This window comes from Monodelphis domestica, chromosome X (genome assembly GCF_027887165.1).
Source record: "Monodelphis domestica isolate mMonDom1 chromosome X, mMonDom1.pri, whole genome shotgun sequence".
In the NCBI taxonomy this organism is placed as follows: domain Eukaryota; kingdom Metazoa; phylum Chordata; class Mammalia; order Didelphimorphia; family Didelphidae; genus Monodelphis; species Monodelphis domestica.
The window spans coordinates 86,687,564-86,714,201 of NC_077235.1; the positions used below are offsets into that span (position 1 = coordinate 86,687,564).

The window sequence follows — 26,638 nt, forward strand, 5'->3', positions numbered from 1 at the left end:
GACTGCAGGGTTGGGGTCTAGAGTATAGTGCATCTGGTGGGCCAGTTCCACACTGTGCAGCACTCCCTTGCAGATTAATACAGTGTGAGGGCATTCTTGAGGTCTTGCTGAAGAACTTTAATATTCATCTTGAGACAAGGGAGATGCTGACCCAGTTCTGCCCAGCATGGTGGGCCTACATCAAAGAAGAGGCTGGGTGGCTGGGCCTCCATGAGCAAAGCAGAATCACAGAAATGTTCTCATGGACAAATGCACCCAAGTTGGGGTCGAACCTTCCGAGCTTGCTTGGGTCTGATCGGCCACAGTGGACCCCGCTGCATACTGGCCTCGACATTGTTATTGCTCCTCTTTCAGAAGCCTTGTCTCCCACACCAGAAGGCAACCTCTTTGGCAGCAAGATCTCTCTTGCTTTTGCTTCTGCTCTCTTGACGCTTTGTACAACACAGGGCCCATCCGTCACCTCACATGCACTTAGTAAATGCTTGTCAATGTATGGAATCCTTTACGTTTTCAAGAGGCATTGTTGGGTGAAAAAACCCACACAGAGACTACTCTGATAGAACTCAATATCCCTTTACTTGTCTTTTCAAGAAATTATTAGTATTAAAACCTTTACCTTCTTTTGCCTTAGATTTATACTAGCAGATCCACATTGGTAGAGCAGAAAAATTGGGGTTAAGTGACTTGCCCAGGGTCACAAAGCCAGGAAGTGTCTGAGGTCAGATTGGAACTCAGGTCTTCTGGACTCTAGGCCCAGCCACCCTTAGGTTTAGTCTTTTTTTTTTTAAATTTATTTTTAAATTTTTATTTGGTCATTTCCAAACATTATTCATTGGAAACAAAGATCATTTTCTTTTCTTCCCTCCCCTCCCTCCCACCACCTCTCCCATAGCCCACGCGCAATTCCACTGGGTATCACATGTGTTCTTGACTCAAACCCATTTCCCTGTTGTTGGTATTTGCATTAGAGTGTTCATTTAGAGTCTCTCCTCAGTCATATTCCCTCCACCCCTGTAAGTCAAGCAGTTGCTTTTCATCGGTGTTTTTACTCCCACAGTTTATCTTCTGTTTGTGGATAGTGTTTTTTAGATCCCTGCAGATTGTTCAGGATCCCGGCATTGCCACTAATGGAGGAGTCCATTACCTTCGATTGTACCACAGTGTATCAGTCTCTGTGTACAATGTTTTCCTGGTTCTGCTCCTCTCACTCTGCATCACTTCCTGGAGGTTGTTCCAGTCTCCGTGGAATTCTGCCACTTATTATTCCTTTTAGCACAATAGTATTCCATCACCAACATATACCACAATGTGTTCAGCCATTCCCCAATTGATGGGCATCCCCTCGTTTTCCAATTTTTGGCCACCACAAAGAGCGCAGCTATGGATATTCTTGTACAAGTCTTTTTGTCCATTATCTCTTTGGGGTACAGACCCAGCAGTGCTATGACTGGATCAAAGGGCAGACAGTCTTTTATCGCCCTTTGGGCATAGTTCCAAATTGCCCTCCAGAATGGCTGGATCAATTCACAACTCCACCAGCAATGAATTAATGTCCCTACTTTGCCACATCCCCTCCACCATTCATTACTTTCCTTTGCTGTCATGTTAGCCAATCTGCTGGGTGTGAGGTGATACCTCAGAGTTGTTTTGATTTGCATCTCTCTGATTATAAGAGATTTAGAGCACTTCTTCATGTGCTTATTAATAGTTTTGATTTCTTTATCTGAGAAGTGCCTATCCGTGTCCCTTGCCCATTTATCAATTGGAGAATGGCTTGACTTTTTGTTCAATTGATTTAGCTCTTTATAAATTTGAGTAATTAAACCTTTGTCAGAGGTTTCTATGAAGATTTTTCCCAATTTGTTGTTTCCCTTCTGATTTTAGTTACATTGGTTTTGTTTGTACAAAACCTTTTTAATTTGATGTAGTCAAAATTATTTATTTTACATTTTGTGGCTCTTTCTAAATCTTGCTTGGTTTTAAAATCTTTCCCTTCCCAAAGATCTGACATGTATACTATTCTGTGTTCACCTAATTTACTTATAGTCTCCTTCTTTATGTTCAAGTCATTCACCCATTCTGAGTTTATCTTGGTGTAGGGTGTGAGATGTTGATCCAAACCTAATCTCTCCCACACTGTCTGGGGTCTTTGGGTTTGTCAGAGACTGTCTTATTGAGGTCATTTACCCCAAGTCTATTCCACTGATCCTCCTTTCTGTCTCTTAGCCAGTACCAAATTGTTTTGATGACTGCTGCTTTATAGTATAGTTTGAGATCTGGGACTGCAAGTCCTCCTTCCTTTGCATTTTTTTCATGATTTCCCTGGATATCCTTGATCTTTTGTTCTTCCAAATGAACTTAGTTATGGTTTTTTCTAATTCAGTAAAGAAGTTTTTTGGTAGTTCAATGGGTATCCCTAGGTTTAGTCTTGATAATTTTTTCTAGTTCGATAGGACCAGGCTCTGATGAGATAATAAAGGAGGACTTTCTTTAGTGGCGACTTTTCATTATCTTTTTGTTACTGTTATTTTGCTTATGTCTTTCTTCTTTGACTAAGTTGCTGGTCCAAAGATTGCTTTGTAATCTTCATGTGTATTTGCATCTTTAAATCAAGACGATTTTATGAAGAATTGGATTCCACCGTCATTTGAAATGATTGTGTGGAGAATTTCAAATTTTCCTGGGGTTGCTTTGTTTCGTGGTCCTTCCTCCCCCAGGGATGGCGGCAGGGTCTACCTGATGTCCCAAGTGTGTGCTTTTCTGGTGCTATGGTATCAGGGCCTGGCACAGAGTAGATGCCTGAGAGAAGCCAGCACCCTAGATGCACTGGCATCCCTTCTATCTTTGCATCCAAGGGAGCAAGGGCAGAAGCTGGACTCTGATCCCTGCTCCACCTTGCATCTTCTTCCCCCTGGTTTCAGCTGCACTGGGTCCCCTCCTCCCATGCCATTTGGCTTCCTTTTATGCCCTCTCCCCCTTTAGAATGTAAGCTCCTTGAGCAGCAGGGCACAGGCTAGCTTTCTTTTGTATTCATTGTATCCCTAGCCCTTAACACAGTGCTTGGTCTGGGTGGGTACTTACTAAACATTCACTGGAGTGAATTGGAAACCTCGATTAGGTTTCCTTCTAGGATCATGTGTGTGAGTCCTGCCTTGTCCAAATAGACCGAGGACTTTAGAGGTCAGTCATTTTGTGCTCTCTGTCAATCATGCCTACCCCAGGCTTAGGGACCCCTACATTTTTGTGGGAAGGTTATAGGAAACTTTGCCCACGCTGGAAGCCATTCGCACAGGTGCTGCCTGAAGGGGGTGTCTACATGGCAAGCAAAGGCTCTAGTAAGACTGGAATCTGTGAATGTATCTGAAAAGCTATTTGGAGGAGTGCACTTGATATACTTGGTTTCCTTTGTAATCTTATATATTTTCTTTTTTGTTTGTTTAGTAAAAAAGTCCCTTCCCTCCAGTCTTAGAATGGATACTGGGTATTGGTTCCAAGGGGGAAGAGTGATAAGGGCTAGACAATGGGGGTGAAGGGACTTATCCAGGGTCAAACAACTAAGAGGTGTGTCTGAGGCTAGATTTGAACCCAGGACATCCAGTTTCTGGGCCTGAGCCACCCAGCTGCCCCCCCAATCCCATGTATTTTCATTTTATATATATTTAAAACATGGTTCCAAGGAGGGGTTGGGAGCTTCAGTCCACAATGCAACAGAGATTATGTCTAGGTTAGCTAGAGTGAGAGTGAAAAAGGAACTTCCCTCCATCATGACTCCATCCCTCCAAGCTGGTGGCGATAAACGAGAGTTCACTTGCTGCTTGAACGTTTTTATTGGGTGAACACTATCGGTCCTTCTCAGAAGACTCTTAGACTGCGCTCTCTCTCTGCTTCAGGATCCCCGGCTCTGGTCCTGAGGAAATGATGGGGAAATCCTCGGGCTTGGTCTGCTCCCTGGTGGTAGCACTCCCCTCACCTTCACCTAAGGCTAGATTTTGCCCGATGCTCACCATTGCCTTCCCTACTTGCTTCCATGACATCCTCATCAGTCAGCAAAAAGAGGAAGGGCAGGAGGGAGACAGAGAAATCACAGTTAAGTGAGCCGAATCTGCATCCCTCCAGTCCCATCCATTCTCCACCACCACCAAGAAAATGAGTGGGGAGAGTTGGAAATGGAAAACCAAAGTTATCTGAGACCAGACCACGTGGTGAAATCTAGGGAACCTTGCCCAGAAGAAGGTGGGGTGGTGGAGGGGAAAGATGGCTTAATGGTTAATGATGCCCCACTGCTAACCCCCTCTCACAGTGTTAATTGTCTAGTCCCAGCCCCAGAACAAGCCTTGGGAGATGGCTTCTTGGTGTCCACAGAAAGCAGGTCTGTTGAATTAGATTGGGCTAAAGTATAAACCAGCCAGGCAGGGCCTGCGGAAAAAAGAACTGGTAGCCCTCTTTCCTAAGGCCACCATGGATGCAGGAGGGAGGGCAGTGGTTGTGGTGAGCTCCACTCACCACAGCTGAATCTCTCGGATTTCAGAGATGGTCTGGCTGGCCTTCCGTAGGGTCTAGGGAAGAAAAGGAAATCCTCCAGCCACAAACATGTCACCAGCCACCCCAGATGATCCCTAAGGATGGGTGGGGGTGGGAGGCTGAGGAGGGCTCCAACTGTAGCATTGGTTACCTCCAGCATGGAAGCTGCCTCATTTCGCTGCTGGGCCATGTCTTCTGACTCAGTGAGCAGCCCCTCCAGTAGCTGTGTCTTGTACAGCTGTCTCACCAGCTCACTCTGCAGATGGTCTTTGACATAGTTCACCAGGAAGTGCATGACTGTTTTGGGAACACTGAGTGGAGGAAAGAGACCAGACAAGCTTTGGCTGGGAGTAGGTCCTCCAGGGATGGGGGACATTCTCCAAAAGCAGGCAGCAATGGCCCATGGGGACCCTTTGAAGAATTTCCCCACCTGGGTTTTTTCTAATTGAAAAGTCAGGTAACCTGGATTCCAGGCCTGGCTCCCTAGGGGACAGCTGGTCTTATCTGAGCCTCTGTTTCTCCTTTCATAAAGTGGCAGAAGGGCAAGCTTTTCCCTGTTCCCCCCCCCCCCCCCCCGCCCCAGAGGATGTCATGACACTAAATGAGATTTTTAGGTAGAACATGCTTTCTTAAGAAAAAAGATCATTAGAGACCTGAGAATGTCATGAGCCTTGATTCCTTCCCATGGTTGGGTTGTTAGATCAGGGGAGCAGCTGTGATATAGAAGCCCCTACACTCTTTGTCTCTGTCTCTCTCTCTCTCTGACCTCCCTCCCCTGTCTGTCTGTCTGTCTGTCTGTCTGTGCCTTTCTCCCTTTCTCTCTATCTCTGTTTCTCTCTCCCTCTGTCTCTTTCCCCCCTCCCTCCCTTTCTCCCTCCACCTCCTCCCTCCATCTCTCTCTCTCTCTCTCTCTCTCTCTCTCTCTCTCTCTCTCTCTCTCTCTCTCTCTCTCTCTCTTTCTCTCTCTCTCTCTCTTTCTCTCTCTGCCTTCCTCTGGCTCTCTCTCCCTACTTTCCTTTCATTCTTTCCCCCTCCCTTCTCCTCTCCCTCCCTCTTTTTTCTCTCTGTCTTTTTCTTTCTCTCCCTTTCTTCTCATTCTCTCTCCCACTCACACCTACCTGTCTTGGATGTTCTTCCGTACAATAAGGAAATAGGACTGGATCAGTCTGCAGATCACCTCACAGTCACGCTGCTCTCTTTGACTCAGTTTCCTGGCAATTGGCATGGGCTACAGGAAGATATAGAGGCAAAGAGGAAAAGGGGCTGCCAGGGAGAGGACATGTGTCCTCAGGCCACAATGAAGTCAGTGTGTCTGTGCCCCAGTCCCTTCAGTCTGAGTCGCCACCATGTCCTTGTATCTAGGCAGTACCAGCACCAGCTCCGCTCTGATGACTTTTCCATACTTGAGGTTATTTCCCTTTCACTATTTTCAGAAGCCAGGAAATATGGCAGAAAACAACAAAGTCTAAGAAAATGTGCCTTGCTCTGCCCTTTCAGGCCACAGGCTCTCTGGAGGTGGGCAGTGGAAACATCCTGGGCCCTCTGGATGACTGTTTGAATGTTGGCCTTCATACAGTAGACTGCTGTTAGTGTATGAATAGATCTCCTCGTTCTGCTCACTTCACTTCGCATCAGTTCAGAGAAGTCATCTAAGCACCCCCTCACCATTCTTTATAGTACACAAGTACTATATCATAGCTGTGTATAACAACGTGTTTGGCCATTCCCCAAGCAATGGGTGCCCCCTTTGCTACCACAGAGCTGCCCGCAATATTTTTTATATGTGGGACCTTTACCTTCTCTCTCTTTGGATAGTGCTACACCTGGATCAAAGGGAATAATGGCGGCCCCCTATCATCCCTAAAGAAACTCTACCGCAAACCCCCTGCACCCCAAAACCTGGGGCGGAACACGAGATGGTACATATGATTAGTTTGCATTTTAAATTTGAGATTTGAAGTTGGGATTTGAAATTCACTTCACAAAGAGAGAAGCTTTTGCTTCTCGGTGGTTGGATCTCAATCCGATCCAATCGTGCCCAATCCCATTTAGGCGGAGGCCAAGGTTTCTGGATCTGTACTCTCCAACACCATACATGAGAGTGCATTTGTGAAAAGCATTTCTTAAGTCTATTATTATGCTTAATATGTACTTAGCATCCTCCTCAGCTCTGGAGTGGCTTTTGTCCCTGTTCTAAAGGAATTTATGTCCCAGTAGGAGACAACACAGAGACTTGAACAGTGGCCAGAGCAGGACGTTTACAGAAAGTGATCTTAAGAATGGAAAGAGAGGCGGTAGCTATATGGCTCAGTGAATAGAAAGCCAGACCTCAAGAACGTTGGGTTCAAATATGGCCTCAGACACTTCCTAGTACAAGTCACTTAAGCCCTGGTTGCCTAGCCCCTGCCCTTCTGTCTTAGAATTGTTACTAAATTATAAGGATTTTTTTAATGGACACATTCAGATTATATTAATAATATAAGATGAACTGAGGCCTCTTGGCTTCATAGGATCTTTATGAAGTTTCTCTCTCCTATAAAAATATCTTCCTAGAATCTAGGCTAGCATTCACATACAGAATCTCCCAGGAAAGCCATGCCCTCCCGTATTAGCCATTCGCTCTAGCCTGTCACTGCCCCAGAATTCCTGGGGATCAGAAAATAGAAATCCTGCAAGTTCTCTTTGGTGCTGTGACCTCCAGGAACCAGCCAGAGACCAGCCAGCCTCCTAAGTCCCTTCCACCTGCTGCTTGGGGGAAACTTTACTGGAGAGCTCTGTGAGTGGACTCTTTCTTTTCTCCCTGGGTGCAGGGGTTACCATAAAATCACTTGTTTAAAGGGCAGCTGGTGGTAAAGGTGGGACACATGGACAGGAGAATGAATGTGAGTAGTTCCCACTCTCCTGCGGACTCCCAAATAGCCTCATTTGCCCTTCCTCTTTAGCTTTTCACGTAAAAAGCTCATTTGGAAAATGTTCCGTGCCCCAGAATTGTTTGCACCAGCCAAGAGAGCAAGGTGGTGGGTATATGCTTGGACACACATAGTGCTGGCTACAGAACTGGGTGCAGTCCCAAGGCCAGCTGGGAATCCCGAATCCCTTCTCACAAATGATCAGTCTAGGACCATGGGCCAGAATGAAACTGAGTGGCTGATGGAGAAATGGAAGGCTATGACCTGGGTCTCCTCAGTCCCATAGTTGAAGAGCCTGAGCTATTTAGCCACAGATGGCAGAAATGAATTTCCAATCTAGACGTCAGCTGTTATCCGCCCCCCACCCCGAGAATGAACTTGGAGCTGCCGTCCTAAGTCCCAGGTGCTACTTACCACATCTAACAGGTTGATGGCATGTGTCTGGCTGGTGCTAGGGTAAGCACCTAACTGAAAAGATGCTCTGGGACTCTCCTTTTCCTCGGCAGCAGTGTCATCTCTCCCCTTCTCATTCTTCCAGCACCTAGGATCATTTGCTTGGCAGGTGTCATTCTGTCCAGGGTGGAGGGGACAGAAAGGACAGGATGACACCATTCAAGAGGCAGCATATCACAGCGTGAGTGAGGCACGTGAAGCTCTAAAATGCCGCGTGGAGCACAGGGACCTGAACAATGCCTACCTCATGTCTCTGGAAGGAAAACCAACAGGCAACAACTCTCTCCATTTTCTCCTGGCTCACAAGCCAGTCTTTTCTATAGCTGCGCAGGTTAGAGTAATCTGCCAATCCTTCCCACACTTGAGGGACTCCCCCTTGACACCAATGTGGACAGATCCAGCCATTCTGGAGGGCAATTTGGGGTTCTGCCCACAGGACTATAAGACGATGCAGTCATGCCACTACTGGTTCTGGATCCCAGAGAGGTAAAAAACGGGAAAGTGCCTGCTTGTCCCAAAGTATTTCTAGCTGCTTTTTGTGTGGTGGCCAAGCGTGGGAAATTAAAGGGACGTCCCTCCGTCGGGAATGGCTAGATAACTGTGGTCTGATGGTGATGGGATACTATCATGCTCAAAGGAACCTCCAGGAACTGATGCAGAGTGAAAGGAGCAGAACTGGGAGGACAGAATGCTGTCCATGGTAACGGCAATACTGTATGAGGATCGCCAGTGACACACTCATGAGCCAGGACAATGCTGGGGGACTTGGGACCAAGGATGCTCGCCACCTCCAGGGAAACAGCTGCTGGACTTGGATGCAGATCAAAGCAGACTACCTTCCATGTTCGTTTGTTGCGAGTTTGAGTTTGACACGAGCATTCTCTTGTGACAGTAACCAATATGGAAGCCAGTACGCTTTGCCTGGTAATACATGTCTAACTCAGATCAAATTGTTTACTAATCCGTGGGAGAGGGCAGGATCTCATCATTCCAGAAAACATATGTTGAAATCTGCCATTACATGTGTGTAACTTAGCTGGGAAAAGCAAATACCACTGAATGAAAACAAATGGGTTTGGGGGGAGTTAGGGAAATGGAGAGCTGAGGGACTGTGGATGTAGAATGTTGGCCTGAACGTGCACCCCACATGGCTACTTGGTTGGGCCCTCTCTCTGTTCCCAGGGGAGATGGGGGTTGCCACTGGAGTGTGTGTAGGGACATCATCAGAAATGAATGGGAAGGAGGGAAAACCCAACAGATTAATAAAAAGACAGGTCTAAGTGCTTAGGCGTTCACAATAAGTGTCTTTGAGGCCCCATCCCAAACCGGCCTCTACTCTGGCTCTGACATCCAGTTTGCTGAGTGAATGTGAGCTTGCCCTTTTGGCCACACTTTCCCATCAGGCACCACAACCCACTCCCCCACCCTACCCCCTGCCCCAGGATGGTGGAGCGGTCACTAAGCTCTTTAGCTCACTTCTAAGGGAAAGCATCATGCAATGATAAGGGTAATTCCACATACAAAGCACTTTCCACTGAGGTCAGAGGGGAGATCCAGGAAGGGATTATAGAGGTATGGTGACCCCAGAGCCCACCGAAAACTAAGCAGCTGCCCCCCACATAGGTTCACAGATTCCCAAATCCTCCGAGGTTATCAGGTCCAGCCTCCCTCCCTTCAAACAGGGCCAGAGTCCAAATTTGGCCCTCTGTCTGGCATACCACAAGGCTACCGATTTCACCTGGATGCCAGGGAGAGGAATGAATCACTGTGTGATTCGACTTGGGGACTAGATGGGCTGCTTTTATTCCAGTACCTTGTTGCTATTGAAGGAAGCTGAGACAAGAATCATATCGACAAAATCTGGGTGCTTGGTGTTGATGTAGGCTAGTTCAATGGCTACAAGGTTGTGAACCTGTAAGGGAAGGCAGTGAGGTCACCCTACCTGTCCTGTTTTCCTCCTTCCTCCCTTCCCTGTTTTCATTTATTTGTGGAGTTGGAAAAACAGAAATGGGAGACATTGTGAACAGTTGGGTGGGGGGGATGGGAATCAAGATGGTGGCCTAGATCTCCTTGCCACCCTTCTCTCCATCAGTCTCTGATTTCCTTATTCTTAAGTTTGCAAATGATTGATCAATCGATGCCACATTCAAGTCATGCTTGGCCTCTGTCTGGGACTTGCCTAGCTGCCTCCTGACCCTCCTGGTTTTGGCCCGCCATGAAAAATTCAGCTTCCTGGCCACTGCTTCTTCAATTTATTACTTGCTGAGTATTAGTGAATCTGAACCTGGAAACTAGCTTGGGTGAGACTCGGGTGTTTTTTTCCCCTTACTACCCAGCTCAGTGCCTATATGAGAGTAACCCATGGGAGATCCTGCCCTTCCCCATCCTTGCTTTCTCCTTTCCCATTTCATCCTCTAAACTGGCTACTGGTAGCGGCCAAAGGACGGCTTGCCCAGGGGTACTGGCAGATTGTGCAGGCTGGGTGCTGCCCTTTGGCAAGTCCTTGGTCATTACCATCTCATTCGTTATTGGGAGCCTCTTCCTCAGGACACCAGTGACGACCTCTATGATGGCCTCATGTAGCTTGGGAAAGCGCAGCAGCTCCTGAGAAGGGTAGAGCTTGTCAGGCCCAGGCTAGTCACTTCTGCCCTGCACCCCACCTTGTCCAAGGGCCTCAATTCCCCCTGTTGGCTTTTACACTTACTGCTGGCCTGGATCTTGGGGAAGATGTGCCAGCAGGCACCCAGGTCCCTCCCACCTCACCTGGGTGCTGTAAGTGGAGCACTGCTGGATGATCCTCTGAAGCTCCTCGTGCACCAGCTCCACACAACGAAGGCTTGGCTCCTCCAGCCTCTTAATCTGCCTCTTCACCAGAAGCTCGAAGGAGCCCTCAGGAATGAAGAGTGTTGGGCGAGGGCCCTGGGGAGGGAACGGAGACAGGATGCCATGGCTTGGCCAGAGATCACAGTTGACCCTGGCCCTCCAGGCAAGGCAAGCAGAGAGAACAGGCAGGGAATTGGCCCTTCAGATTGTGGCTCCAGTTCGCTTCGTTGTCTGTGGGAGTTGGACAGAACCATGTAGGGCTCCACTTGGTTCCTCCTCTTTCCTGCTCCAATATGCAAAGGCTTTAAGATTAGAGTGCCAGTGGTGGCAGTATCTTTGGGATGGGGGGGATTTACTGCCAGACCTCCAACTCTAGACGATCCAGTCATCAAGTCGCCGCCAAGTCTCCAGATGAAAGCTCTTGTCTCCTGGGAGTCAGCCTCCCCATCCTCTCCATTAAAGCTTAACTTTTTTCTTTCAAACCTTGTTCAAGAGCCACCCCCTGCCTCCCACAGGGGAAATGCATTGCAAACCTTATAGTATTGTAGAAATATGAGCTCCTTCATGAAGATAATTCCTGCTAGGGGCAGCAAGATGGCTCTGTATATTGAGAGCTAGAGCTAGAGCAAGAGTCTGGAGGACCTTGGTTCAAATTTGACTTCATATACTTCCTAGCAGAGTGACCTTGAGTAAGTCACTTAACCCCCATTGCCACACTCTTACTGCTCTTCTACCCTGGAACCAGTACTTGGTATTAAGATAGAAGGTAAGCCGTGTTTTTTAAAAGATTATTTCTGCCTAGTCATACAGAATTAGGGTAATGGTGATGGACATGACTCAAAGATGAATGGAATTTGTGACTTCTATCAGGGAGCCTCCATGCTGACCTTGGCTTGACTCAGTGGCTGATCCCTCTTTTGGAGCTTCTTTCAAGCCATTCAGTTTCTTTCTGGGGTCCTTGAAAGTAGGCCTAGTTTCATTCTTCATCTTTTAAATTCCAGGACCAAGCATAGAGCCTAGTTTGGAACGCCATGAGGGTTCTTAATCCCCAGCGTGTGTGACACTCCCCTCCTTCCTGTTTCCAAAAATTCAGTGACTCTTCCCTCTTCCCGGAGGGCCAAGGTCGGCTTCTCATCACCAAAAAGCCACTCATCACCAGAATTCTATGTGAGCACTCAAGGCTATTCTCAAAGAAGAGTCATTAGAGGGTTTGACCAGAGTAACAAGGCAGCTACATAGTGGGGAAAATTAAGATTTGGAATCATAGGCCTTGAGTTCAAGTCCCCACTTAGCCACTTTTCTAGCAGTGTGACCTTGGACCACCCTATGTCTTGGTTTCTTTTCCCCAAATAGCAACATTAGCAGAAGCAGGGGCCAACTCTAGGCACCAAGTTAGGGAAGGCAAGATGGGAATAGGAAAAGTGGCTGTGGTGATGGCCATAGTGAAAAAATCTCTTGACTCTGACCCACTGTGTTCCCATTCCTGATGGTCAGTCAGTGTTGGGGGCACGTATTGGTCTGTCCCGTAGGCATTTCAGAGGTCTCACCTATGTGCAAAGTGTCACATAAATGGGGAGGAACTGAGCTGCGAGGGTTCGTTCTTTTGCTTTGGGAATCTATTGAAATTGGTCTCTCTCATCACGAAAGTTTTACCATCAAAAGCTGGCCCACCCACCCTGAAATCTGGGATCAGGCTGTCCATGTGTTGTTACCTTGACATATTTTAATCATTTGAATTTTCTTGGCCCTGAGGTTGGCCTTATTAATTAGGGTAAAAGCCCCAAAGGAAAGAAAGATGTGCTACCGTGGCATTTCGGATGGCCGTCAGGATGTCCCGTGTACTCAGTCCAGCTAGAGGATCAATGGATTCCAGAGTCTGGCCAAAGGTCTCATAGAAGATGTAGCACATCCGAGCACCACCGCAGCTGGGGGAGTAGAGGTGAGGCATCAGGGAAGTGCTTGATCCTTGCCCCTGTGAATCTTAAAAACTGCTCAGACTCTACTTCAGAAGATCTGATTAAGCTATTTCCCATTTTAAACAATGGAGGTACTTGATCAGGAATGTATTGGGAATTTTAACATTACTCCACTCATACTTAGGCATACTTTAGGGGAAGATAAAGTTGTGAAATTCCTTACTGAACAATGAAAAGTCCCCAACTCATAGTAAAGCTAGAACCTTAAGCTAGGTCTGTTTTTAGATCTAATACAAAAGGGTGCTAAGTACCTATAAAGGTCAAATTAATCACTAAAAGGTCAAGCAACTTATAAAGGGCAAGCTTAGCAAAGAGATGTGAAGTTTTCGTCTACTCAGAGAAGGTGATAAAAAAAGATGTGAACTAAGAATGGTCAATGGGGGAAATGTCTACTGTGATTGGTAGATGTGAAAATTTAGGGGAGGTGACATAAGAGAAATTTCTCTTTAAAAGGAGTGGCTCTCTCTGAACTTGGTTGGAGTTCAGTTTGGAAGCTGAATTGGAAGGTCTTTCTGAACACTAGAGCTTGCTTGGGACAAATCTTGTGGTGAGTGGATAAAAGACTGACTAGTCTCTCTTAAAGCTCAGGCCTAGGCCATTTGGCCTAGGCCCTTTCCTACTATTTCCTCTTATTCTGTCTCTCTCCCTTCCCTTAATTCCTTCATTTGTATTAATTAAAATCTCCAGCTGACTTGGGTATTTCATATTTGGGAATTTTTCCCATGGCGACCACTTATTTTTGATTTAATTCAAGACACTAAAATTATCTTTACAGTTTGGGCAATTCACAGTCTTGAAACTCACATTTTCGCGGTCACACCCCTTCTCAAACCTAGCCTCCCCATCACCCTTGCCTCAGACCAAAGACAGATATAGGAGGCTCAAAAGAGAAGAAACACCAAAGAATTGGTGGTTTTCTGCCTTTTGGGTTCCTTCCTTTGTTTACTGAGAACTTAATACAGGGCCTGGCACAGAGGAAACCCGTAATAAAGTGCTTCTTGACCCACTAACCACTGTTTGGACTTTTTAAAGAATGGCACTGAACATTAGACCTTATACATGAGCGTGGCCCAAGCAATTTTCTAAGGCTTTCTTTTGTTGTCATTCAGTCATTTTTCAGACATGTCTGACTCTTTGTGACCCCATTTGGGCTTTTCTTGGCAGATATACTGGAGTGGTTTGCCATTTTCTTCTCTATCTCATTTGACAGGTGAGGAAACTGAGGCCAACAGGCTTAAGTGACTTTCCCAGGGTCACACAACTAGTAAATGTCTGAGGCCAGATTTGAACTCAGAAAGGTAAGTCTTCCTGACTCTAGACTTGGCACTCTATGCGCTGTGCCACTTGGCTTCCCTTTCCTGAGACTAGAAGTTTTTGAGTAGGTGCCAGCCACTACTGGGAGAGAGTAGTTTGCCAGACCAAGACAGAAACAACCCCCTCCACCAACCCCCCCCCCCACTTCGAAGTACAAAGGAACTAGTTTGCTAGATAGATTATCAAGGTTTTACCCTGCCCAGGGCCACTGGCCAGCTTCCAAGTAACTGGCCCTTTCTAAATGCCATGATGCTGGGCCTAAGGAACTTCCAGCCTCAATGAACCTTTTCTATCTGTATCTTCCATGCCTTCCCTCCCGCCACCCCTGAGCTCACAGTTCTGAGGTCTCAATGTTTTTTGCTGTGCCTTCGATGGTGTTGCAGTATTCAGTGGCAAATTTGGTGATGATCTGAAGCAGAGTGGCATTTGGGTCTTGAACAGGCTGCCCAAAGCTCTCTAGCACTGACTGGTACTGGGCTGTCAGTATATTCACATGTGTCTTGAGCTCTGGTAGGCAGCCTCGGATGTGGTGCATGAGAAGCCTGAGTGAGGGAAGGAGGGAACATAAGGCCCAAGCCCATGTGACTCCCTCATCCCTCCTCTCCAGCCTGCCCCAACCATCCCTAGCGGGCGGCACCTGTTGAGTGTCTTGGCAAGAAAGCGGGTGCCACTTCGGTTGGCCAGGGATGGGAATTTCTTCTGCAGGAAGATTTGCTCATCCTGTACAGTCTCACTGATGGTCTTGTGTGCGTCGATATCATTTTGGCTTCTGTGGAGGGGGTCAAGGTTCAGACTCCGGGACCAAGAAGGCAAGGATGCTTCAGTGCCAGGAAACAATTACATATCATAGAGACAACCCAAACCACCCGATCATACCAAAAGCACGAACATGCTCAGAAGCACTGGCTCCAAAGGGTCCTTTTGTGAAACAACAAAATGTGGCTAGCCCAAACTCAAAGCTGGCAATGTTCACAACTGAGATCTACTAGAAGCCTTTCCAAAAAAGGCCAGAGCAAAGTAAGCCTGGATCCTTTTCCCTGATACTCTTGAAAGTATTCTAGAAATGTCAATGGCAGCAAGAGAAGAAAGACAATTGAGGTTTGCTCATCTGCAGGAAGGAAGCAAGGTTTCCTCTACTTATAGAGCCATACTCTGTCACTTAGAATACTTCTAAGATTGCCTCCAGACCCAAACTGAAGATCTCTCAATATTTATGTTGGTCCCAGTGCAGTACTGTGGCTCTGTGACATTGGGCATCATCCATGCTCGAACTACCTTTTCTGGTTGCATGCTTTGTAGGTGGAAACTTTCCCACCACTTCCTGTCTGCAACATTCCACTGTCTATTGGCAGCCACTCTATTTTTTGCCCTTTGGAGGATCTGCAGCCACATAGAATCACCAGAACGATGCTGGGAGTTGGTGACTGGCTACTGAAACAAAGTGATCACTCTTTTGTAGATGATATGATGGTATACTTAGAGAACCCTAGAGAAGCAACTAAAAACTAGTTAAACAATGAACCGCTTTGGCAAAGTTGTAGGACATGAAGTGAACTCTTGTAAATCAACAGCATTTCTATCCATTCCCAACAGAACCTGCAGGAAGAGCTGGAAAGAGAAATTTCATTTAAAAAGAACAATAGACAGTTTAAAATAATCGGCCACCATACCCAGGGACGATGTGAACCCAATTACGGAAGGCAGCGGGAGTCATAGCAGTAATCATCCAAGCAATCTGGTTCAGGCTAGGTAACAGAAGTAGTAGACCAGTGGAATTAGGTACATAATAGGCAGAAGTAAATGAGCACCGCCACCTAGTGTTTGATAAACTCAAAGATCCCAGTTATTGGGGCAAAAACTCACTATGAGAAAAAATTCAAGAACTAGAAAGCAGTCAGGGAGAAACTGGGTGTAGCCCAACATCACACTCCGTATATACCAAGAGAAACTAAAAATAGGGATGCAGTTTAGACATTAAAGGGTAATATAAGTGAAGCAGGAAAGCATGGGAAAAAATTACCTGTCAGAGCTATGGGTAAGGGAGGAGTTTATGACCAATAAGAGAAAGAGAGGATCATGGGAGGCAAAACAGATCATTTAAATTGTATGAAATTAAAAAGAGTTTGCACAAACAAAACCAATGCAACCAAAATTATAAGAAAATCTGGAAATGGGGGGAAATTGTACAGCAAGTTTCTCTGACGAAGGCCTCATTTCTCAAATATAGTAACCAGAGGTAAATTAATAAAAAATGAAGAGCCATTTCTCAATTGAGTTAAAGGTGGTTGAAAAAATATGAATAGGCAGTTTTGGAAGAAATAAGTGATCGATAACCATATGGGAAAATCACTATTGATTAGAGGAACCCAAATTACAACAACTCTGACATGCCACCCCACACCTGTCAGATTGGCTAACATGACAGAAAAGGAAAATGGCAAATCCCAGAGGAGATATGGAAAAATAGGGACCCTAATGTACTACTGGTAGAGTTGTGAACTGTTCTAATCATTCTGGAGAATAATTTGGGACTCCTCTGTCCAAAGGCCTATCAAACTGTGCATACATACCCTTTCACCCAGCAAGACCACTACTAGGTCTGAATTGCAAAGAGATTTTATAAAAAGCAAAGGAAAATGACCTATTTGAATAAAAATATTTATGGCAGCCATTTTTGGAGTGGCAAAGGATTGGAAAGTGAGAGGCTACCCATCATCCACTGGGGAATGGCTCTACAAGTTGTGGTATATGATTGTGGTGGAATACTAAAGTACCCTATGCAATGATAGGTGGGATAGTTTCAGCAAAACCTAGGAAGAATTATATGAACACATGCAAAGTGAAGGAAACAAAACTGGGAGAACATTGTAAACAGTAACCACCATATTTTCAAGGGTCATCAACCGTAGAAGCGTTAGCTACTCTGATTACAATGATCCAAGACAGTTCTAAGAGACTCATGAAGAAAAATGCTGTCTACTTCCAGAGAGAGAACTGATGAACTCAGTGCAGCCCGAAGCATAGTTTTTCTACAACACAGATAATACAGAAATGTTTTCTTCATGACTTCACTTTTGTTTGCCTTCTCAAAGAGTGGAAGAGGAGCCAGACAGAGGGAGAGAATCTGAACTCAGAACAACAACAACAAAAATTGAAATGCTTCTTGATTGACTCTTGAATGAAGACTCTTTAGGGTCAAACCCTCAGAGTTCATTTGATCCTTTATTCTCTTCTTACCTCCCACTTTCAATCAGCTATGAAGATTCTGGAGGCATGACATCTTTTGTGTCCACCCCCTTTCCTTCATTCATGTTCCATGCCAGGCCAGGCCCTCAGTCATTTCCTCCTGACCCCTGGAATCCTGCTATCAATTGCGAGTCTTCCTACTCCAAGCTATTCTTGGAGCTGCCAAAGGGATTTTCTTTCACTTAATAAACTCCAGTGGTTTCCATTACCTTTCCTATTCAATACAAATTCCTGTTTGTTCTTCAAATCATGCTGCAACTTCAATTTCCCAGCCTACTGCAGGCTTCTTATTCTCCTTCATACATTCTCCACTCTGACCAAAATGGCTGAAGCTTGCTTGCTGCTCAGCAAACTTCCCACAATAGCTTGGATCCCTGTGCCTTTTCGGTGGCTAGTCCCTTATCAGTCCTGTGTTTTTAGGACTCGGCTCAAATCCCAGCTTCTTTAGGAGGCTTTCCCTGGTTCTCCTAAGCAGCGCTACTCCTCACCCTGCCCTCTACTAATGGTGCCTGAGATCTACCCTGTCTGCATAGATAGATCTTGTACATACCCAGTTATTTACATGTTGTCATCTCCATCAGACGGAGAACTCCTTGAGGATGGAGCCTGTTTTTGCCTTTATTCTTTCTCTTCGCCTTCACCTCCCATGATGCCTAAGTAGCTTTAAGGTTCAATTCAAATATCACTTTCTACATGGGGCCTTTCCTGGACTGCTCAGTTAGCAATCAGTGCCTTCTCCTCGCTCCAAGGTTACCTTTCCTCTAGTGCTGGAAGGAACCTTGGGAGAATGTCTAGTCTAACCATTTCTCAGATGAGGAAACAAGCTCAAAAAGACAAATGACTTTCCCCAATATCAAACCAAACCAGTAGTAAGCAGTAGAACTAGGAACTGAACTCAAGACATTGGAAGAACAGTGTTCTTCCTTTGCTTCCCATTGCCTCCTCTATATATATAAAAAAAACCCTAAAAGAAAAAAAGTGAAGATGGAAGCATTTGCAACTACCCACCCAAGGGCAGGCCACTGTCTTGGGTGGACCTCCAGGTTTTGGGATACCTGAAATAGTAGATAAGGGGGCAGTACTGTATATGTACACACACCTACCACCCACTAGAATATCAACTTTTTGAGGGTAAAAACTATTAGTCTGTTCATCCCCAGTATTTAGTGCAGCACCTTACAACAGTGAGGACTCCATAAATATTTTTCACTCAATCGATGTGGATTATGAAGGGTGGAAGTATTGAAGATACTTTCTTGAAGATGGGAAATGGAGTGAATAGTGATGCCACCAACAGAAATAGTGATACCAGAAAAAGGAGAGGTTTTGGAGAAATTTGGGATGTGAGGCAACAGTGGGACATCCAGAGAGAGATGTCTTACAGGCATGTCTGGAACTTGGGACACATCTAAGGGGCCAAGGTCAAGATCTGAGGGTCAGATGTGTTGAGGGAATCCTGGAAGTAATGGCAGACAAGGAATTGAGTGTCAAATGACAGAGTAGAGGGGAAAGATTTTGCATAGCTTCATATGTCTACTGAACACATGCCTAGTTAGGAAGATGCCTTCTCTGGGAGCTTTGAATGAATTTGTAAAATAATTAGGGTTTGCTGATGTCTTTTGTTGTTCGATGATTTATAGATTTATAGATATTACCACCCCTATCAATGAATGAATCTTCCTTTGAAACAAAGAAAAAGCAAGCTATGAAATCAGACAATAAAGGCATCATTCTTCACCTCTTTGAGAAGAGGAAGGAAGTACATTGCCTCATCTATTCTCTGGGCCAATTTTACCTCACATAACCACTAAGGATTCTCTTGAGTCTAAGGGTGGGGTTGCCCAGAAGGGCCCTTTTGGTCTATTCACTGATGGTAAAAATGTTGGGAAACCCTCTAAGGACAAGGCTATGTGCTCACTTACCTGGGCAGGGAAACTGGGTAGGTGCCTGGAGACTGTACACCACTCCTGAGTAAGGAAGGAAGAGAACATCTGGCCAGTCAGAGACAACAGCTGATGGTAGCCAAAAGAGAAGTAGCTAGGCTAGTATATGCAAGAAGAGGAAGAGCTATGTGGGGCCTAAGAGTTGTTCTTTGGGAGTTATAACAGCAAGAAGCCTATGACCCTCCTTCTGGGGTGAAAGCAACCATTGCCAACCACCATGGCAAAGATGGCTCAAAATGGCCAAGAAAAGTGCAAGTTAGAACGACTCTGAGGTTTCACTTTATGCCAAACACATTGTTAAAGATGGAAAAAGGAAAAAAAAGTTGAAGCTGGCAGGGCTGTGGGAAGGCAGGCACAGTGGCAGTGAGCTGTAAATTGGTTCAACCCTTCTGGAATGCAATGTAGAAAATAGGTGAAAAGTTACCAAACCATCCAGAAGCCATGACATCATTCCCAGTTCCTGGAGATGTGCCCCATAGAAGTCCAAAAGTCACAATCTAGTTCGAACATCTCCCCTACCCTTTTTACAGCAACAAAATGCCAGAAACAAAGTATGTGCTCACAGATTGGGGAACAGCCATATTAATTGACAAATCTGAGGAATCTAGAGAACTTGGGAAGACATACAAGAAATGGGAAGCAAGAAGCACTAGGAGCCTCAAACTGACTCTAATCATCTAAAGCAGGGGTCTCCAAACTACGGCCCGTGGGCCACAGGCAGCCCCCTGAGACCATTTATCCAGCCCCCACCACACTTCCAGTGATGTAATCCTTTGCATGGTGCTTTGTTCTGAGAGAGTAACTGAACAAGAATGAGGCGCCACGTAAAGGATTATGTGGCTGCACCATGGAAGATGTCAGCATGGTGAGTGGCGATCTGGGGGAGGGGATTCTGTACTGTGTATGCTACTGCCCGGTATAGTGGTGGCGGTGATGATGGGCCTGTGCAAGGTGTGACAGGCCCATCCCAGCCAGCGCTGCAGCCTCTGCTGTCCCAGAAAGCAGTGCACAAATCTGTTCATAGTTTTTTTTTTTAATAGTCCAGCCCTTCTACGGTCTGAGGGACAGTGAACTGGCCCCCTGGGTAAAAAGTTTGGGGACCCCTGATCTAAAGGAAGGAGGAGTAACTGGAATGATCATTCTTGACCCCAGAGAAGAGAAGGCAATGAGCAGAAGACACAGAATAGTGGATATGTTTGTTTTTGTTTGACTGTTTCTTGTGTCAAAGAAGGGTCCATTGGAATTTGAAAAGTACTCGGATGCAAAAACCAAAGCTACCAATGAAATGTTTTTAAAGAGGGACTCTGTGTACCTCCTCCAACCCTACCTTTGTGATTTGATAGGCATTGCTCCCATTGCTTCGAATTTTAGAGACTGCTCCTGCTGCTTTTGACTTTGTAGAAGGAAATGATTTCTCCTCATCAAATATTGGCCCCAGGCTTTTATACCAGTAATCCTCTCTCTCGCCCCATTCCTTCATCCTGTTTTCAATTTCGACGCCCATCCAACATACTGCTGTGTGGTGCCTCCTAGGCAGGTGGACTGCAAGAGCCCTACTCACCTATTCACCACTCCAATGATGCCCAGCTTCACAGGGATGACTCGACCCATCAGCATATCGATTGCATCCATCCTAACCTCCATTAGGTCCAGCTTAGTGATCACAGCCAAGGTCCTGCAGCCTAAGGAGAGGGGAAACGACAAGAACAGCTTGAGGCCTCTGGGCCCAACTTCCAGAGACTGGGTGGGGAGAGCTGGACGTATATGATGTCTCTCACATCATTTGCTACATGCTGAGGCCCAGAACAGGTCTTGGGAGGGGCAGAGCAAATGTGTTCTTTTAGGGAATGGGAGATGAAACATATTTCTTAGCCCTAGAAATAGGAGTAGATGGTCCTAAGTGGGAAAAGGGCCCCCTTCCCTGGTGTCCCCAGTCTTCCCGGTGCCATACCATCAGGATCCACATCCCCAGCAAGTTTCAAGACTTCAGAAGAGGCTATGTCTGTGTTGGCAGCAGTAATGGCCAGGATGAGACAGTTGGGGTTACTGATATAGGACAGGATCATGTTTTTGACCTGTGCCTCAATGTCAGGGGGCTGGTCTCCCACAGGGACCTGGCAGAAGGAGAAAAGGTTTAGGGAAAACCTGCTATCTCTAGCAGCCACCAGCCTCACCCCTGATCAGGAACAGCCATGACCAGCCGAAGAGGGCAGGCGAGGGTGAGGGCAGCTGAGAGAGATTCTGAGGTAGTCCCTTTGTCCTATCAGATGATCTGCCAACTCTGCAACTTCTTTGGCTGAGGGAGAGGAAGAGAGAAGGAAAGAAGAGAATTCAACAATGCCTAATACTCACCAAGCAAGGCCACTCTAAGAGGAAGACGAGAAGAAAAAGACGAAGAGTATTTGCCATCCATCTGTCCCCCAATGAACCAATCAGTCAGTATTTGTTAAGGGCCTACTATGTACCAGATGCTGTGCTAAGTGCTGGGTGTACAGAAAGAGGCAAAAGACAATCTCTGCTCTCAGGGGGCTTAAAGGGGGAGAGGACACACAGAGGGACAAACTCGAAGCAACTGTCTACAGGCTAAGCAGGGGATAATTAATAGAGGGAAGGCTCCCTAAGTGGAGGCCTTGGTGCTATTTTCGTTAGGACTTAAGGTGGGGCTGTTTCCGAATTCAGAGTGTTCTCTGGCATGGGGGCCAGCCAAAGGTAGACTGTCTTGTTTGTGGAATAGCGAGACTAAAATGACTGCTTCTTGGTCTCTGACTTAAGCTGGGAATTCAGATGGTCTGTAATAGGGGAAGTTTCCAAAGCAAGTACTCTGGCTAATCACTCATCTATTCTTGCCTCAAGGACCTCAGACAATGCAAAGGAATGCAAGGAAGTGGATGGGGTCACCAACCAGCATAGCTGGCCTACTTAGGCCAACATCCCTTCTGGCCTAGACTTGCTGGCCTTCTTCCCTTCTTCAGTCTAAATCTTTCTAGAACATTCCTCTGATCACAGGGTCATGGCCTGACACTCAAGAGACCTCAGCCTCCAGCCAAGAATCTTCAGTGTTTCTCCTTTCTTACTGAATAGGAATTCAGTATTCCTAAAAGAGTCAAGGATTCGAAAGATTTATCAATGATAATAACTCCCCACTCAAGCAGGCCAAGACCCTCCACAACCCTGCTCCAGCCTACTTTTCTATCTTTGTCTCACATGCCCCTACGTGGAGCCTAGCCAAAGTGGAATACTCCCTCCCCAGCTCTGGTTATCCCCTCTGGAAGATGGCTCTCTTCTCTGCTTCCGCCCATCCCTCCCTTCCCAGAGCAAGCCTGGCAGCATCTATTCCACACATCCTTCCCCTGACTGGCTTGCCCAATGGAAGCAATAGAGCAGCAACCAAGCTCTTATTTGCTTGTGAGAGCTGATGGCCAAATTTTCAGTGCCAACATTGATACCTCAAGAAATCAGCAAAGGCTACAAAAGAAAGTGATGGAGAAAATGCTCACATGGTGTGGGGTGCATTTTTGGAGATGTGGCTGGTAAACATTTTACCAGAACACTATTGTTGCCAATTCATCTTTCTAGAACACTTTAGGCTTTAAAATAGTGGCTCCTTCCTTCCTTCCTTCCTTCCTTCCTTCCTTCCTTCCTTCCTTCCTTCCTTCCTTCCTTCCTTCCTTCCTTCCTTCCTTCCTTCCTCTCTTCCCCCCATTCATGGGTTTGTCCCTTCTTTCCTCTCTCTCCTCCTGTCTCTCTCCTTCCCTTCCTTCCTTCCTTCCTTCCTTCCTTCCTTTCTCCTTCCCTCTCTTTCCTTCCTTCCTTCCTCTCTCCCTCCCCTCCTCCTTCCCTCTCTTCTTTCATTCCTTCCTCCTCCTCTTCCTTTCTTCCTCCTCTCCTTTCCTTCATTTATTCCTTCCTCACATGGTCTAGCACTCTTGCAGTATCTCTCCTTTGTTCAGATTTTACTCTCCCTTTCATCATGTGTATCTTTTCTCTCCGTGTCAGACTATAAGGCCCTTAAGAGTGGGTCTTTGCTGTAACTCTCCTCATACTGTGTGTCTAGCACAAAGCCTGTTTAATTTTCTATGAAGTAGTTCCCTGCATCATCAAGCAGGAAAACCTGGATTCGAGGTCTCTTTTTCCTTTTTTTAAAACCTTTACCTTCTGTCTTAGAATCAATTCTGAGTATCAATTCCAAGGCAGAAAAGAGCAGTAAGGGTTGGGCAACGGGGGTTAACTAGAGACTTGTCCAGGGTCAGTCACACAGCTAGGAAGTGGCTGAGGCCACATTTGAACCCAGGACCGCCTATCTCTAGGCCTGGCTCTCTATTCACTGAGCCACCCAGCTGCCGTTGGAGGTTCCTTTGTTCTTCATGATCCATCATGTTCATCAGGAGCATGAAGCAATGGGGTTCTGGGATCTGTTGGGGCAGAGAAGACCATTTGCCTCTCTGTGGTATATGCCAAATTGCTGGCCTTTGAAGGGCTGCTCCCTTGTTGTCACAGTGTCACTGGCTTTTAGCGGGACCCTGCCTCTGCCCCTTCTCTGCCCACATGGTCTTTCTATCTGCAGGACTAATTAGGGAGGCCCTGGTTTAGGACCTGAAAGGGGCCCTCTTCTGAGTAAAGCTGGAGAGGGAATTCAGGGACCTCCTTTGGATGCTCAGGGCCCTTTTTTCAGCCACGAATGAAAACTCAGAAAGAAGCAAGAGCAGAGGTTTCTTACAAGGCTCAGAGAGGGCCGAGGATCTCGCGTATCCCTTATTTCCCAAATCCAAGGACACAGTGCCTTTGGGCATCGCCCACTGCACTCCACTTGGTGAAAGAATGCCCAAGTCCATGAAGCATTGTGAAAGGGTTGGATGACAAGGAACACGCTGTCCCTGTCCCCCACCTGCCCAGGAGAGAAGCCAAGGGCAGGATTCAGGGAGAGAATGTACCTTGGTAATGCCAGGCAAGTCAATCAGAGTCAAATTGAGGACTTTTGAGGAGTACATCTTCAGGTACAGAGGCTCAGAGCTGATCCCCTGGGGGACAAGAGCCAAGGTTAGAGCCACTGGGTTTAGGAAGGGGCAAGAGTAAAACAGGGAAGAGGCCCCGACCTCCTGTGTTTACCTTATTAGTACCAGCAACTCGATCCATCTCGTTGGAAATTTCCTGTCGGATTTCATTAAAGTCTATAAATGGCTGCCGAGGAAAAAGAATTATTCATTTGGAGAAGGCGCTCAACACTGACCATGTTCCTTGGTCACGGATGAGCAGGGAGCCAATGATGTCCACAGGAAGGGGAGGGAGATTTTTTCTGACCAAGAGATCTAGTTTTGCAAATGGGCTTACCTTACATTTGCAATGCAAAAACGTGGCCCATTCCTCTGCTTGGACACCTGTGGAGACAGCAATAAGGGGGAGGGTCACCCCTTAAGGTGAGGAGAGTGCCTAGGGCAGAGACATGTCTATCACCTATTCTAAGACAGCTTGGTGCATTAGAAGGAATGCTGGATTGGGTTCATATGCCAGCTTTGCTACCATAGATGATCATCTTTGGAGTCTGCACAAGTCATTTAAGAAGTCTGGGCCTCATTTTCCTCATCTGTAAAATGAGTAAGTTGGTCTAGAAGAGCAGTAAGGGGTCTCCTAGCTCTAAAGCCATGAATTAGCCTCTGGAGCTCAGGGGAAGGTGGCCTGGCTCAGTCTTCAAGCCAGGAGGTAGCAGCAGCTCACTGAATGTTCCCCATGGCCCAGCTCCCTGTGCCCTTTTCCCATTTCCCCTATCCTCACATGACTCCAGTGTTGCTGCTTGCTTCCGTTCCTCCAGGGAGGCTATGTGCACCAGCTGGAGGATCAGAGGCCTCCGAGTCATCATTCTGGAGCCCCTTGGAAGGAAGTCCCGGCCCACAATGCTCTCTAAAAGGGAGCTCTTTCCACTGCTCTGTAATAAAACGGGGTTACATTAGATTGGTGTTGCCCAATGTTTTCAAGATTGTATGCCCAAACTGCAACTTCAAGCTGCCTATGAACCCAACCCCACTCTCCCTATGACCCCAGATAGTGGAGGAAGTGTTAGATTTTGGTGACTGGACAGAGGGGTGGGACATGCAAAAAATGCCCTGGGGGGGCTTAGGAGAGGGGGAAAGGAGAAACCCTCTCCCTGCCACCTTGGCACCTGTGCCACAGCTTTGCCAACATGACATTAGATGGGTCAGGGATCTTCTGTTGCCAACTTTCAATCTCAAGTTATATACAGTAGGGTATGGTGGAAAGAGCACTGGATATGGACTTAGAAGGGACAAGGGTTCAAGTCTCCCTCTGTCACTTTGGACAAGTAGCTTTGCCTTCCTGAGAATCAGTTTCCTCATCTGTAAAGTGAGGTTGGTTTTGCTGGCTTTTCACATCCCTGTACAGTCAGTCTGAATTTATGACCCTACTCATTGTTGATTGTTTCAGGTGGATTTGACTCTTCAGGACCCCATTTGGGGTTTTCTTGGCAGAGATACTGGAGCGATTTACCATTTCCTTTTCCGGCTCATTTTATAGACAAGTTAACTGTGGCAAACAGGGATAAGTGACTTGCCTAGGGTCATACAGCCAGTATGTGTCTGAGTTTGGATTTGAACTCAGGTCTTCCTTACTCCAGACCTGTTGCTCAGTCCATTGTACCACCTAGATACTCAGGGTCATTGGAAGCCTCTACACAGGAGGGAGGACCCCATAGCTCTCAAAAGCTTCTCAAGGAGGAATGGGGGCTGGGGTGGCGTAATGCCCTGCCATGTTTGGATATACAGTTAGGCTCTAAGGCCTTTAAGATTGAGGTCAAAGAGGGGGGGTCTCAAAGTGTCAGAACCCCCATGGGCAGACCTTCAATGAGCAGACCCACTCACCTCAGAGCCAAGACTCCAAGACAGAACTGCCACAGCAGGGGGCCCAGCCAGTGGGGGAAGGGCAGGTGGTAACATGTCCCAGCAGGGGAGAAGAGGAAGGGGTGAGGCATAAGGTAGGAGGGGCCAAGAGGAAGGGGAGGAGCCTTATCTGAAGCTGGAGGCAGGGTGAAGCATCTGTCGGGGTGGGGGGAGAAGAGAACCCCATCCCCCAGTCAGCACCTGGGCTCCAATGATCACGATCTGTGGGAGCTGGATGATCTCCCTGCCAAGAGTGTTGAAGATCTCTTGTAGCTTGTCAATAACGGGGATCAGGTCCTCCATGGCGATCTGAGGTGGGTGGTTCCCAGAAGTTGGGACCCAGAATCATTTCAGCAAGTATCTGAGGAGAGAAAAATCAATCCACTTTGGATGAGATCTGCCTCTGGGTCCCCACCTCCACATCCTGGCAGAGCTGAGGCTGCCCCCGCCCCCAGCCCCTTCCGGGCACAAACCTGCTCTATGAAGCTCCACTCAGTGAACCACTCACAAAGAGAACCGTCCCAGCAGCCCCTCGACTAGTACCTTGGAGACCACATATGGGTCTC

The 26,638-nt window shown here is 46.7% G+C and overlaps 1 protein-coding gene across 8 annotated transcripts; it reads right to left on the reverse strand.

The window, feature by feature from the left end:
- Positions 1–3,808: 3,808 nt before the first annotated feature.
- Positions 3,809–26,638, reverse strand: LOC100022725 (dynamin-1-like protein). 8 transcript variants are annotated; one of them, XR_008914742.1, is made up of 20 exons: positions 26,274–26,539; positions 24,955–25,105; positions 24,514–24,560; positions 24,292–24,363; positions 24,117–24,203; positions 21,137–21,299; positions 20,747–20,867; positions 14,634–14,765; positions 14,332–14,538; positions 12,511–12,631; positions 10,647–10,802; positions 10,398–10,487; positions 9,697–9,795; positions 7,845–8,000; positions 5,640–5,749; positions 4,673–4,832; positions 4,504–4,556; positions 4,299–4,416; positions 4,005–4,035; positions 3,809–3,907 (listed from the first exon to the last, which is right to left on the reverse strand). XR_008914742.1 is itself a non-coding variant. In XM_007506893.3 (19 exons), exons 2-19 carry the CDS (start codon positions 26,373–26,375, stop codon positions 3,864–3,866), a joined length of 2,199 nt encoding a protein of 732 aa, XP_007506955.1. In that variant the 5' UTR covers positions 26,376–26,433; positions 26,546–26,638; the 3' UTR covers positions 3,809–3,863. The 8 variants fall into 8 exon arrangements, 7 of the variants coding, with proteins under 7 accessions (XP_007506955.1, XP_056665718.1, XP_056665717.1 ...); XM_007506893.3 differs by lacking the exon at positions 4,299–4,416 and adding an exon at positions 26,546–26,638 and having other exon boundaries at positions 3,809–4,035; positions 26,274–26,433; XM_056809740.1 differs by lacking the exon at positions 4,299–4,416.